Here is a 16,125-nt window from a genome sequence, read left to right on the forward strand (position 1 = left end):
TCAGCTCCGTCCCCACCCGACCAGGCTCATGCAATATTTTCCCCAAACGTATGTAGAACACATTCATTTTGAGGGACAGCCGTTCAGCTATTTATCGCTGTTTTCTCCCTCCCTTAGGCCCTGTTTCACAAGCAGAGGCACCAGGCACCGGGCGTGACCTCAAGATTTGCATCGTGAAAGCTTTGATGAACCTTGCCAAATCAAAGGTGTTGGCAAGGCCACAAGAAGTGACGTCACATGTCTGCAACCAGTGGTTCAGCTGCTTAGTAATGGCAAGCCATTTGAACAAGATTTTGGGCTACCCACTGCAAGATCCTCCTTTGGAAAGGTGAGAGAATTATACGTCATCTCGACCAATCAAATTTGCCGCTCGCAGATCCCGCCCATGCCCTTTTTTCTCAAGACTGCACTGGGTAAGGTGTTCTATGGACTCCAGTTATTTCATCGCAGGGTGGTTTGGGCTCAAACATATTGCATGTCTATCTATGAATCTCAAGGAGGATGTAAAATTAAGTAAAATGACTGTTGTGTTTCCCTCTCTCACCACCTCTTGTATCCCGCTGCCGTTATTATATGCTCGGTATTCGCTCATATATGAGCCGAGACGAAGTATATAAAAAAGAAGTAAAACACACAAAAAAAAGACACGTCTTTTTGTTTTGGCGAAGGGGGGTGGATACAAGATGGAGGCTCGTGTAAGAGCTAACAGTAATCACAAAAACAACAAACGGACGCATTAAAAAAAACATAATAAAAGGAGCAGGAGACGATGGGGAGAGAGAGAGGGAAGCACACAAGTACAACAGTGGAGAACAGAGACATCGGGAGATCTGTGGGAGGGGGGGGGGGCTTGGGGGGAGGAGGCATGGGAATGGGGGGGGTAGGCGTGGGAGAGGTATAAAACACATGGACACTTCAAGGAAAGAAGTCGGTATTTCAAAAAAGTGTATCTGGGGTAAAATGAACAGCGGTAGAAAAGATCAAGGTTTTGGATTGGGGAAGATAAGAGATGGTGGTGGACAGCTGTTTTAAAGACCTGGAGGGAGTAGTGGGATTGAAGAGAGTGAGGGAGTTTGTTCCAGAGGCGGGAGAAAAGAGGAATGAAGGAGTGAAGGTGAGCAGAGAGCCGAGATTTTGGCAATTTTACGAGAAGAGGGTTGCTGGCAGATCTTGTATGAATATTTGGCAGATTGCAGCGACCTGGAGGAATATTTGAGGGACAGAGCACATACAGAGCTGGGGGAGCTACGCCGGAGAGGAGTCGGTAAAAGACAAAGTCCACCAACCTGCCTGCCGTGAGTGAGTGAGAGGCCCTCCGAGTTAGCGTCATCGCGGGAGATTCCAATGATTCTCAAAGCTTTGGTTTCAACGGCGTGAAGACGAGCTAGGTGTGAGGCAGGAGCACCAGCCCAGAGGGGAGAACAGTATTCCATTGAGCTGCGGATGAAAGCCTTGTATGTGGTGAGGAGCTCAGGTGTGCCAAGGAAGGACTTCGCACGACGGTGGATGCCCAGTCTGCGACTGGCTTTGGAGGCCAGCTTGGAAATGTGGTTTTCCCAGGAAAGATCATGGCAGATAGTGAGACACAAAAGCTTGAATGACAGAACTTCTTGGAGAGGATTATTCAGAAAGTGGATGGGAGGGTTATCCAGTCGGTATTTTCGGAGAGACATATTAAGAGTGTGCGATTTGTCCGGATTGAAAGATATCTTCCGCTTGTTTGACCAGTTTGTGATTTTGTCCAGTTCTGCAGAGAGTGAGGAGGCTGCAGACTACCGATCTGAGGGATGAGGTATGGAGCGGTAGAGAGTGGAGACATCAGCAAAGAGATAGATAGGGTTTTCCAGAGAGTCAGGGAGATGATTGATGAAGACCAGAAAAATCACAGGGCCCAGAACATTGCCTTGGGGAACTCAAGCCTGAACAGGAAGGGGAGATGAGAGAAATCCATTCAGGGCCACACGTTGACTACGACCAGAGAGGAGGTCCGGAAGCCATGCGTGGAGATTTCCATGGATACCATAGGAGGAGAGTTTGGTGCGCAGAACGGGGTGCCAGACCGTATCGAAGGCACGTGATATGTCAAGGGAGACAGCTCTGATTTCCTGTTTGGCATTGAGGACCTCCATCCATTGTTGAGACAGCAGAAGCAGCATGTCCAGAGTAGAATGACCTGGTCTGAATCCAAATTGATGATCGGAGATCAAGCCATTGGAGAAGAGGAAGGATTTGATATCCAAAGCAATGATGGATTCCATGACTTTACTGATAATTGGGAGCAGGCTGATTGGTAGTTGCAAGGATGTGTTTTTGCACCTTTTTTGTGTAAAGCGGTAATGTTTGCTGATTTCCAAGATGCTGGCAGATGACCTTGAGCAAAAGAGAGGGTGAAGAGAACAGAGAGAGGGTGAGATAGAGCGGCAGAGCAGGATTTTAGGACCCGTGGGCTGATGCCGTCTGGTCCAGTTGCAGAATCAGAGTGAAGGTTTGACAGAAACATCTCCACCTTGTCAGGAGAGAAGGACACAGAGTCCAGGAGCAGTTGTGTTCGACTGGGAAAGGTGGGAACAGAGATGGGTTTGGGACACAAGATTTTGAGGCAAACACAGAGTTGAGGCATTCGGGTTTTTCACGTACGGAGTCAGCTGTGTCGCAATTGCTGCTGTTGTTGCTGCTGTTGTTGTTGTTGTTGTTGTGTGCTCTGTCTTGGACTTTTGTATATTTGTATTGCTTCGCAAAATATTACTATATATTATTTTGTTTGGTCCTTTTGTGTCCTTCTAAAGGGTTCCTGCTGTCATTGAAAAATAAATGTTATCGTTTGAACGACTACAATAAGCTCCCATTCCTGCATCTTCTTCTTCAATCCCAAAAAGAGGGCTTTTAAAACTGGCAATCCTGTGATTAAATGGACAAATTATTGTTCCAAGTATATCAATTATTAGTTTTCCAAAAAGGTAAATCAATTATTAGCTGGGCTACGGTAACTTTTTTTATTATTCTACGACAGCAGGAAACGCTAAAGCTTGAGGTGCTGCCTCTTCATCTTCTTCTTCGCATGACACACACATGGACAGATGCGTCTCCTTTTAGTAACAGATGCTCATTTTTATCAGCATGCATTGCCCACTACTTCTTCATTTGACTCATATTTTGAGTGATTTTAACAGAACAAATTGAGTCTGTCCAATAAATCTTTGTCGACGTCGAATATTAATTAATACTTTATTTTCTTGTATTAGACTGATGTCACCAAAGTGATCTGACTGGATGTCCGAGAGGTATTCACACTCCCTCGAAGCTGTGCAGCCTGGGTTGGTGAACGGTAAAGATCCCATGGTGTCCTTCGCAAAGAAAGCGAGCGTCGCTGGCACGATGGCCAAATTCTAAATTGCTGCCCTAACTAGGTGAATGCCAGGCCCGGTTTCTGAAGGACTTGGGCCAAGCTTCCCGTGGCCGATCCCACGAAGTGGGATCATAGTGGCCGTTAAAGAAGAAGAAGAAGAAGAAAAAAGGAAGATTGATGTCAATGAAGCTCATTCATGTTTGGTGTTGCTGTGGTGAACAATGGTCGCAATAAGAGTTGGCCATTGTGATATGCTTTTTTTGTCCCCCGTCGCACCGCGGAGCGAAAGGGGGAGTATGGTTTTCCCCTCTGTCCTTGCGTGCGTACGTGCGTACGTGCGTGCGTGCGTAAGCGAAGGACCGAATTCTAATTTGGTGTGCGAGTGCAACCCACGTCAAAATCCAAGATGGCCACCGCCATGTATGTCTGAACCTTGTGAGCGGAATATCTTGAAAAATAAGCGAAGTACCAACTTCTAATCTGGTGTGTGGGTCTATCTAGGCATAAGGAAGAACGCCATTGAAAATTGGGTCGCCACGTCAAAATCCAAGATGGCCGCCTTGCGTCTTCCACTTTGTCAACTCGCATCACTTCACCGACGGGGGACCTCGGGCGTTACGCTTGTTTATTATCCTAATTCACTCTTAACCTTCTTTCAGGCAACCGTTGGTGAATGCGGATGATAATTTTGGCTATTGTAAGCCAAATATAACCTTCTTTTTTTTTTTTTTTACCAGTAATGAATATGCTACTGAAACTACCTTCAATTTTGTGTAAAATCCACATAATCTTGAGGGCTGATATGAAAACACTCGCAAGGGAGTAGGCATCTTTCAGTTGAGTCCGCAAATTTCTTCACCAAAATAAAATTATTTGTTTTAAGAAAACCTAACCGAGCATGCTGCTCAAATCTCTGTTGAGCTCCTGATCATGTGCAGCAGGTGTTGTGTGTGAACGGACCGATTAGTGTTGCTGCTCCTCTCTTCTCGTGACACTTAGGTTATACTGTGGCCCACTGGTCCACGGCCTTTCTCGGGCTCTTTCCTCACCGTCCGTATCACCCGAGAGCTTGCTCGCCTCCTCGTCCGGTACTCTCGCTCTCTACCTGGCACTGCAGCAAGCAACGACCAAAGGTCCCACAGCAAGTGTTGCGAAGGTTGGATCGAAAAAGAAGAAAAGAAAGAGCAAGACACGTGCAGCCAGAAACGATGTGAAAGACGAGTTGGATGCAGAATGCGGTTGGGTTTCTGCGCTGGTTTTGAAATAATCACGTACGTAGCATAACCAAATGTGCCATTTTACACCAGCCATGGTGGTACTATGTACAAGAAGCTTTAACATGGGACACGGCCTTTTGTTTCATGCCTGCCACATCGATTCAATCCACCAATTTATGGACTCCTGGAGGATGGGGGTAGGAGGAGTAAGGAAGTGAACAGTGTGGCAGGCACAGAGACATCAGCAGGTATACATATATACATATACATACATACATACATACATACATACACGCACCCACAGCTGTGATTATACATAATTTACGTGACATATTATACATATTTTATACACATGCACAAGAATCGTCATTATACATACATACATACATACATACATACATACATACATACATACATACATACATACATACACACACCTGTGATCTTGTTCCGTGATTCTACATGCATACACACATAAATCGTGATTACACACACGCACACAAACGCACACAGACACGCACATACACAGACACACACACGCACAGACGCACACACACACACACGCACTCAGACACGCACACAGACACGCACACAGACACACGCACACACACAAACGCACACAGACACACACACACACGCACACACACACAAACACAGCCACGCACACAGACACACGCACAGACGCGCACACACACATACGCACACAGACACAAACGCACACAGACACACGCACACAGACACAAACGCACACAGACACACACATGCACAGACACGCACACAGACACACACACGCACAGACGCACACACACACACACGCACTCAGACACGCACACAGACATGCACACAGACACACGCACACACACAAACACACACACGCACACAGACACACACACACGCACACACACACAAACACAGCCACGCACACAGACACACGCACAGACGCACACACACACACACGCACGCACACACACACAAACACAGCCACGCACACAGACACACGCACAGACGCACACACACACACACACGCACACACACAAACACAGCCACGCACACAGACACACGCACAGACGCGCACACACACACACGCCCACAGACACAAACGCACACAGACACAAACGCACACAGGCACACACACGTGCACAGACACGCACACACGCACACAGACAGACACGCACACGCACACAGACACGCACACAGACACACACACGCGCACACACGCACACAGGCACACATGCACGCACACACACACACACACACGCACACGCACGCATGCACACACATGCACCCACACACACACACACACACACACACACACACACAAGCACGTATTGATTGATTCTGAAGAAACAGCTTTTTTACTTTTTTGCAAGGAATGAACAAATTAATGAGCAAATGCCAACAGCACATTCACCTTTGGAGGAGACCCTCCCACTGACACTACATGTGTACACAATGAACCATCCATGCTCAAGCTACCTGTTATTCATGCCATTGTCCATGCACCCCTCTATCCCCAATGATTCTACGTACCGATCTAATTCCATTATTCGCCATGTCCTCGTACTCTCTTTTGGCTTTCCGAGTTATTTCTTTAACTCGCATCTGCTTACACCTATTCTGATATAAATCTAACTCTAGTCCTGCTACCTTCTACCTAATAAATGCTTTCTGCTTCTCCTTCATAGCATTCCTTATCTCACTACTCACTTACTCTACATATTTGCTCCATAAATTTTCCCATTTCTCTGATGTTGATTGCCCTCTTGTTGGGTTCTCCCAATTTGCATCACTCACCTCTCTCTTCATTCCCTCAAGGTTTGTCTTCCTGAAATCTAACTGCCTTACTCTACTATCCTGAACTCTAACTCTTAACAGAATACTTACACACATGATGTTATGGTCACTTGATCCTAAATGGTCCCCGACCTCCACCTCCTCCACCATATTGGGATCGTTGCTTAAAAGGAGATCGATCGCTGCACTCCCCCTTGGGCCTATCTACAAACTGGGTGAAAAAGCAATCCTGAACTATATCAAGGAAATCCTCATCTGTTCTGCCCTTTCCCTGTTCCTGAACCCAATCCATCCCTGGCAAGTTAAAATCCCCCATAATCAATACTCTTCCCCTACCACTTGCCCTGCTGAATTCTTCATGCATGGCCTCCTCCTCTTCCTTCACATCCTATCCAATCTCCAATCTCTATCCACTCGGATTGCTCTACATCCACTCTGATTGCTCTACATCCACTCGGATTGCTCTACATCCACTCGGATTGCTCTACATCCACTCGGATTGCTCTACAGTCACTCGGATTGCTCTACATCCACTCGGATTGCTCTACATCCACTCGGATTGCTCTACATCCACTCGGATTGCTCTACATCCACTCGGATTGCTCTACATCCACTCGGATTGCTCTACATCCACTCGGATTGCTCTGCATCCACTCGGATTGCTCTGCATCCACTCGGATTGCTCTACATCCACTCGGATTGCTCTACATCCACTCGGATTGCTCTACATCCACTCGGATTGCGCTACATCCACTCGGATTGCTCTACATCCACTCGGATTGCTCTACATCCACTCGGATTGCTCTACATCCACTCGGATTGTTCTACATCCACTCGGATTGCTCTACATCCACTCGGATTGCTCTACATCCACTCGGATTGCTCTACATCCACTCGGATTGTTCTACATTCACTCGGATTGTTCTACATCCACTCGGATTGCTCTACATCCACTCGGATTGTTCTACATCCACTCGGATTGTTCTACATCCACTCGGATTGCTCTACATCCACTCGGATTGCTCTACATCCACTCGGATTGCTCTACATCCACTCGGATTGCTCTACATCCACTCGGATTGCTCTACATCCACTCGGATTGCTCTACATCCACTAGGATTGCTCTACAGTCACTCGGATTGCTCTACATCCACTCGGATTGCTCTACATCCACTCGGATTGCTCTACATCCACTCGGATTGCTCTACATCCACTCGGATTGCTCTACATCCACTCGGATTGCTCTACATCCACTCGGATTGCTCTACATCCACTCGGATTGCTCTACATCCACTCGGATTGCTCTACATCCACTCGGATTGCTCTACATCCACTCGGATTGCTCTACATCCACTCGGATTGCTCTACATCAATTCCCTCTTTAATATTGCTCCTTTCTCTTGATAAAAGTCACCCAGGTTGCTATATACATCTCCTCTTTCAGTCGGCTACCCACAATAACGTGCACCCGTTTCTCCAGAGGGTTTCCGCTGAAGTTTTTATTTTTCCCGTATTATCAGCCAGGCTTTTTCAGCATGTTTCACGTTTATTGCAGGAAGATGTCGACACGCGCCATGCGGTGAGAAGCACAAGCCTGACCAGGACGCTTTGTGCAAGAAGCACAGGAATGTGAATATTCTCTTTTTTTATTTTAATGATTCGTGATTTTGACCACGTTTTGCACTCTGTTACTCTTAGACAATCTTTGTTGCAAAGATTTATGATGGAATCATCGGACCTGATTTCATTTTGTTCATTCATCTTTACGTATTGTCTGTATTTTTGCACATTTTAATATTGTTTTTAAAACTGCCTTTTGCAATAAATATTTCTACACTTTAACGACTTTTCCTGTATCCTTGCTTTAATTGCGTTTTGCGTTCCTGATATATACATTTGTAGCGACATTCAAGTGACGCTTAGAAACCCATGCCATAATAAGCAGCATGAGTCGGTTACAATTTAAATGAGCATTTTAAAACTATACGCACACGTATAGTTTAGAAATGTGCGTGTGTGTGTCTGTGTGTGTGCGCGCGTGTGTGTATGTGTGTCTGTGTGTGCGCGTGTGTTTGTCTGTGTGTGTGTGGGTGTGTGTGTGCGCGTGTCTGTGTGTGTGTGTGCGCGCGCGCGCGTGTGTCTGTGTGTGTGTGGGTGTGTGTGTGCGCGTGTCTGTGTGTGTGTGTGTGTGTGTGTGCGCGCGCGTGTGTCTGTGTGTGTGGGTGTGTGTGTGCGCGTGTCTGTGTGTGTGTGTGTGTGTGTGTGTGTGTGTGTGTGTGTGCGCGCGCGTGTGTGTATGTGTGTCTGTGTGTGTGCGTGTGTTTGTCTGTGCGTGTGTGTGTGGGTGTGTGTGCGCGCGTGTCTGTGTGTGTGCGTGCGCGCGTGTGTGTATGTGTGTCTGTGTGTGCGCGTGTGTTTGTCTGTGCGTGTGGGTGTGTGTGTGCGCGTGTCTGTGTGTGTGTGTGCGCGCGCGCGCGTGTGTCTGTGTGTGTGTGGGGGTGTGTGTGGGTGTGTGTGTGCGCGTGTCTGTGTGTGTGTGTGTGTGTGTGTGCGCGCGCGCGCGTGTGTCTGTGGGTGTCTGTGGGTGTGTGTGCGCGTGTCTGTGTGTGTGTGTGTGTGTGTGCGCGCGTGTGTCTGTGTGTGTGCGTGTGTATGTGTGTGTAGGTGGGTGTGTGTGTCTGTGTGTGTGTGCGCGCGTCTGTGTGTGTGCGCGAGTGTGTGTGTGTGTGCGCGAGTGTGTGTGTGTGCGCGAGTGTGTGTGTGTGCACGTGGGTATGTGCGTGTGCGTGTTGTAGGACGAAAGATACTAGGTCTTGGAAAAAAAACTTGGAAAAAGACTTGGTCAAGACACTTGGTCCCCTGTGGGCAGGTTCGTGTGACCGCCTTTGTGTATACACTATACAGTATTTGGAATGAGAAACTTGATCGCTGCCGTAGCTTGAGGTCGTGCACAAGTCGCGTTGTTTGGTGCTGTTGATTTGTAAAAAGAAAAGCTGAGCTTGTTATCTTCGAGGTACATGACATCGTTTTCATCTCCTGGAAGCTCAACTGGTAAATCCCTGTTTTAACCTTGAACAGACGATGGAGGTATTGAGATGACTAGGAAGGCTGTTGCATTCGGGGAGACGTTCCCGGTAACGTTTATGTTTTTCATGTCTACACAATCCGCAAGGTTTGCTTTCCTGAAATCTAATATCCGCCATGATCTTTCTTGGGAAAACGCATTTCAACGTTGGCCTCAAAAGCCAGCCGCCGACTGGGCATAGTCCTTCCTTGGCACACCTGAACGACCATCCACCTGCAGCTTGATGGAGGACTTTTTTATACTTGGGCTAAGGCTCGTAATAGAGCTCACACGCACACACACACGGACATACTGACGAGACAAACACTTAACACAGCCACTGAGCTTGGGGGGAAGTGCCATCACTGACGTCACTTCCCAGAATACTCTGCGTACCAGTGACGTCATACCAATGGCGCCGCTTATCTCACAGTACTCAGCGGGGCGTTTCCTCAAAAGGAAGCTCCTCACACATTGATACTTGATATTGATCATGATACTGCTCTACCCTCTGGGCTGCCGAGCCTCATATCTTGCTCAGCTTGACGCCGTGGAAACCGAGGCCTTTACGATTCCTGGAATCTCCCACAATGAAGCTGAGCCTTTGGGCCTATCACTTTGCCATCGCAGACAGGTCGGTGGTCTTTTGTCTTCCACCGCCTCCTTTCTGGTTTTGGACCCTCTGTTCCTTCCGTGCTTTGTCCTCCCTCTCTAGCCCACCAGCAGGTTTCTGTGGGATGCACACCTCCTCCTGGTGAAACCACCTAAATCCAGGATCACTGCTCACCTCCACTCATTTGTTCCTCTTTCTTCCCACTTGCGGAACCAACATCCACATTCTCTTGGGACTCCCAGTTTAAAGTGTTTGAATGATACACGTGCCTCTTCAATCCCATTCTTTCCTCCAGGTATTCAAGACGGCTGTTCACCATCATCTCAGATCGTCCACAATCTGAAGCCCTGATCTTTTCTACCCCAGTTAAGTCCTTTCCTTACCCCACCCCAAGCCCCCCTCCTTCCAAATTTCCAAGTTTTTCCTCCTGAGTTTCCTTCTGTATCCATTTTGTCCACCCCATGCATCCTCTCCACATGTCCCTCATCCCTCGCCACTCCCTTTGTTTGTCCATGTCTGCCTCGATATTGGCCTTCAACTCTGCTGTTGATGTTGATGCCCCTCTCTCTACTGTTGTATTTTGACCTGTTTGGTGTTAGCTAGTACTTGCTCTTCCACAGGCCTCGACTACGGACAGAGTGTTGGTGAGGTGGGAGGATGGAAGGAGTGTGGTGGGATCAGGGAGGGGAAGGAGTGGGGTGGGAGGAGGCAGGGGTAGGGATGGGGAGGGTGGGAGGGAGCAGAATGGGTGGGGTGTGAGCAGGTAGGGGGTAGGGTGGAATGAGGGGTGTATGGAGAGAAGGCAAGAGGGGTGGGGTGGGAGACCATAGAGGCGTGGCATGAAAGTAGGTGGGAGTAGGGACCCAGCGTTGCCTGGCAACACCGGGTACTTTTACTAGTCATCAATATCAGGGAGAGGAGGCATTTATGTAATCAGTCATTCTCTTCACTGATACATTCACTGATTGAAGGAAAGGATTCACCAATCAGCGATCAACCCATGCCATGCATCTTGGCAATGAAGAAGGTACAAGAGAGCTTATAAAACGACCTTCCTCTTCCGTGGACCCATTCCTCCTCCATGGACCCATTCCTCCTCGGTGGACCCAATTCCTCCTCCCTGGACCCATTCCTCCTCCATGGACCCATTCCTCCTCCCTGGACCCATTCCTCCTCCCTGGACCCATTCCTCCTCCCTGGACCCATTCCTCCTCCCTGGACCCATTCCTCCTCCCTGGACCCATTCCTCCTCCCTGGACCCATTCCTCCTCCCTGGACCCATTCCTCCTTCGTGGACCCATTCCTCCTCCCTGGACCCATTCGTCCTCCGTGGACCCATTCCTCCTCCGTGGACCCATTCCGCCTCCGTGGATCCATTCCTCCTCCGTGGACCCATTCCTCCTCCGTGGACCCATTCCTCCTCCATTGCCCCATTCCTCCTCCCTGGACCCATTCCTCCTCCGTGGACCCATTCCTCCTCCGCGGATCCATTCCTCCTCCGTGGATCCATTCCTCCTCCGTGGACCCATTCCTCCTCCATAGCCCCATTCCACCTTTGTGGACTCATTCCTCCTCCCTGGACCCATTCCTCCTCCGTGGACCCATTCCTCCTCCCTGGACCCATTCCTCCTCCCTGGACCCATTCCTCCTCCGTGGACCCATTCCTCCTCCATAGCCCCATTCCACCTTTGTGGACCCATTCCTCCATAGCCCCATTCCTCCGCCCTGGACCCATTCCTCCTCCCTGGACCCATTCCTCCTCCGTGGATCCATTCCTCCTCCGTGGGTCCATTCCTCCTCCGTCGACCCATTCCTCCTCCGTCGACCCATTCCTCCTTGCGGACCCATTCCTCCTCCGTGGACCCATTCCTCCTCCATAGCCCCATTCCACCTTCGTGGACTCATTCCTGCTCTGTGGACACATTCCTCCTCCATAGCCCCATTCCTCCTCGATGGACACATTCCTCCTCGATGGACCCATTCCTCCTCGATGGACCCATTCCTGCTCTGTGGACACATTCCTCCTCCATAGCCCCATTCCTCCTCCATAGCCCCATTCCTCCGCCCTGGACCCATTCCTCCTCCCTGGACCCATTCCTCCTCCGTGGATCCATTCCTCCTCCGTGGGTCCATTCCTCCTCCGTCGACCCATTCCTCCTCCGTCGACCCATTCCTCCTTGCGGACCCATTCCTCCTCCGTGGACCCATTCCTCCTCCATAGCCCCATTCCACCTTCGTGGACTCATTCCTGCTCTGTGGACACATTCCTCCTCCATAGCCCCATTCCTCCTCGATGGACACATTCCTCCTCGATGGACCCATTCCTCCTCGATGGACCCATTCCTGCTCTGTGGACACATTCCTCCTCCATAGCCCCATTCCTCCTCCATAGCCCCATTCCTCCTCCATGGACCAATGCTCCTCAGTGGAATTTAATTTCAGGTTAAAACGTCAGACCTCTTTTGGAGCGTTTACACCCTCGTATGTTTGTGTGTATACACAGCGGTCTAACAAGACATGTTTCTTCAGGAAAATTTGTAAGTTTTATTTTTTATTTTTCCCATGCCAGTGATATCGATTAAGATAAGTCACGACGCTGTTACCCACAATGTAACTACTACTGTTAGTAAGTTATCAACTTATATTTAAAAGTGTTTACGTAATTGAGGTCGATTTGTTTACAATATTAATTCCCACATCTCCGTGACCATTTTTATAGTCTTTGCGTCATGACCCACATACATCACGCTAAAGAGGAATGTTAAAGTTAAAGTATGGCAATAAAACTTGGTCATCTAAAGTTGAGTTTAATTATTGAAAACTAATAAAACTAGAAAGAGGAATCAGATTGCAGACGCTCACCAGGACTTGTGAGAGGAGTTTGTGTGGACTGCCGATGCGTTGACACCGTAGGTTTGTGTTCATACAGCGGACAGACCTTGTTGGTCATATTGCAGAGATTCACGTTCCATTCATACGTATTCAAAAAGGCAGAGTCACGTTCTGATTGTGCCTCTTTTATAGACATACTCACATTCCAACAGTACATACTTTATAGGCACATTCACATTCTAACAGTACCTACTTTTTGGACATACTCACATTCTAACAGTATGTACTTCACAGACATACTCACATTCCAACAGTACGTACTTTATAGACATACTCCCATTCTAACAGTATGTACTTTACAGACATGCTCACATTCTAACAGTACATACTTTATAGACATACTCACATTCTAACAGTACGTACTTTATAGACACTCACATTCTAACAGTACGTACTTTATAGACATACTCACATTCTAACAGTACGTACTTTATAGACATACTCACATTCTAACAGTACGTACTTTATAGACATACTCACATTCTAACAGTACATACTTTGTAGACATACTCACATTCTAACAGTACGTACTTTATAGACATACTCACATTCTAACAGTACATACTTTGTAGACATACTCACATTCTAACAGTACGTACTTTATAGACATACTCACATTCTAACAGTACGTACTTTATAGACACTCACATTCTAGCAGTAGGTACTTTATAGACATACTCACATTCTAACTGTATGTACTTTACAGACATACTCACATTCTAACAGTACGTACTTTATAGACATACTCACATTCTAACAGTACGTACTTTATAGACATACTCACATTCTAACAGTACGTACTTTATAGACATACTCACATTCTAACAGTACGTACTTTATAGACATACTCACATTCTAACAGTATGTACTTTATAGACATACTCACATTCTAACAGCACGTACTTTATAGACGTACTCACATTCTAACAGTACGTACTTTATAGACATACTCACATTATAACAGAACGTACTTTATAGACATACTCACATTCTAACAGTATATACTTTATAGACATGCTCACATTCTAACAGTACACACTTTGTAGACATACTCACATTCTAACAGTACGTACTTTGGAGACATACTCACATTCTAACTACGTACTTTATAGACATGCTCACATTCTAACAGTACCTACTTTTTGGACATACTCGCATTCTAACAGTACGTACTTTATAGACCTACTCACATTCTAACAGTATGTACTTTATAGACATACTCACATTCTAACAGTTCACACTTTGTAGACATACTCACATTCTAACAGTACGTACTTTATAGACATACTCACATTCTAACAGTATGTACTTTATAGACATACTCACATTCTAACAGTACATACTTTGTCGACATACATTTTAACAGTACCTACTTTTTGGACATACTTGCATTCTAACAGTACGTACTTTATAGACATACTCACATTCTAACAGTACGTACTTTATAGACATACTCACATTCTAACAGCACATACTTTATAGACATACTCACATTCTAACAGTACGTACTTTATAGACATACATTCTAACAGTACGTACTTTATAGACATACTCGCATTCTAACAGTATGTACTTTGTAGACATGCTCACATTCTAACAGTACGTACTTTGTAGACATGCTCACATTCTAACCACGAACTTTTTGATATCCTCACATTCGAATTGTACACATTTTATAGAGGTATTCAGTTGAAAAAGGATGTGTAATCGTGGCTACCACCAGGTGGCGTTTGTGGCCTACATCAGCACATTATGTGCAGAGAGTGTGGTGAGGGAGAGGGAGGTGAATATTGTCACAAAGGAACCAAGAGTTGTTTGCTGCCGAGAATTGTCTTTGGTGCTCCAAATGTGCCGAGTTGGTAATGAAGAGCCAAGTGAAGGTTTATCCCTTGTGTTGTGATTTTTGTCCACACACTGCAAGTTTCTGCATGAAGTCCAGTGGTGATCGATTATGCAATCGGTTAAAGCATTTGTACTCGAAACATTTTCATGGTTAGGGGAACTTTAATTCCAGCCAAAATAAAACTTTATTTTCAGTTTGAACAACCAATCATATCAAGAATTAGACAGCAACGAAAAAATCGAGTCCATCACACATAGAGTTCATTCAATATGGTCCATTTGTAGGTATTCACCAACAAGGTGTTTATAAAATAGGTAGTAAAGTTTCTCTATTAAAGCCAGTGTATTCATCATGAAAATGGTCGACTCGGTGCATTTTGACGGTTGATGTTGGGATGTTCCTTCTCTGTGATCCAGGAGACCTGTGCTTGTACAGGTGAAAATGTTCCAGTGACTTGCACTTCTTGATTGAACTCCAGGTTTCCACACCGTGCGCCACACAAGCTTTCATCCAAAGACAAACGTGATGGAAACATATGTATGTATATATGTATGTATGTAAGTATGAGGAGATTGCCCAGTTCCACCGTGCTATTCTAAAGGAATTTGTTTCCAATGGAGTGTGGAATATTTTGGGAGTTTACTAGGAATGTCCTTTGACGGCATAATCATCACAAACTGTTGATTGATGAATGACTGCTTGACTGCTCAGGTTTCTCGGTGAAGTAAATCGACAATAAGGTAATTATACGTAGGATAGAATTAACCGAATGGTTTGTGGGTTTTTTTCCCCCTTCTGTAGGTGTGCGAACCAGCGACTCAGCATATACACCTCCCGCATGCGCACCCTCGACACAAAATGCACAAACCTCGAAATTGCATGAGTATCGATCTTTTTAGAACCCTGCTTGCATTGTCCGGACCCAAGAGCTCTTAAATGAGATATCAACCAGCATTATACGTGCTGTGGTTACAATGTTTACCCAGTTCAGACGCAATTGCGCACCTTGCATTCATGTCGGTAATGTACGTGTATATAGAAAATAAATAGATACGTCAAATGGCTACTCAAACCCATAGGCCTGTCCGAAGAACAGAGCTCGACCAAGCGACCTAGAAAGGAGATGGTGGGTGGTTCATGTGCAGCCACCCGGCTGCTGGTTGCATCATTTTTCTGTGGGCGTGTCTACCGCTGATGCAATGCCTCTCTATAACCAGTTATCTGGTATTTATTTTTCCGACCTCGGAAGGATGACGGGCTGAGTCAACCCCACCTGGCATTACTTTTGCGGGAGTCAAACTCAGGACCTTAGGATCCCAAGCCCACCGCCCTAACCGTTAGGCCAACACCAGGTAT

The 16,125-nt window shown here is 46.7% G+C and overlaps 1 protein-coding gene across 3 annotated transcripts in view; it reads left to right on the forward strand.

Annotated features, from left to right (window-relative positions):
* The window catches only part of ASTE1 (asteroid structure-specific endonuclease 1), a 47,658-nt gene extending 39,456 nt beyond the window's left edge, over positions 1–8,202 (forward strand). For all 3 annotated transcript variants that reach the window (XM_068129518.2, XM_068129519.2, XM_068129517.2), the window contains 3 exons: positions 118–328; positions 4,346–4,617; positions 7,913–8,202. In XM_068129518.2, the coding sequence (XP_067985619.2) occupies positions 118–328; positions 4,346–4,613 (479 nt within the window). In that variant the 3' untranslated portion in view covers positions 4,614–4,617; positions 7,913–8,202. The remainder of the gene's footprint in view (positions 1–117; positions 329–4,345; positions 4,618–7,912) is intronic.
* Positions 8,203–16,125: the final 7,923 nt, after the last annotated feature.

This window comes from Myxine glutinosa, chromosome 9 (genome assembly GCF_964187855.1).
Source record: "Myxine glutinosa chromosome 9, kmMyxGlut1.1, whole genome shotgun sequence".
Taxonomy (NCBI): domain Eukaryota; kingdom Metazoa; phylum Chordata; class Myxini; order Myxiniformes; family Myxinidae; genus Myxine; species Myxine glutinosa.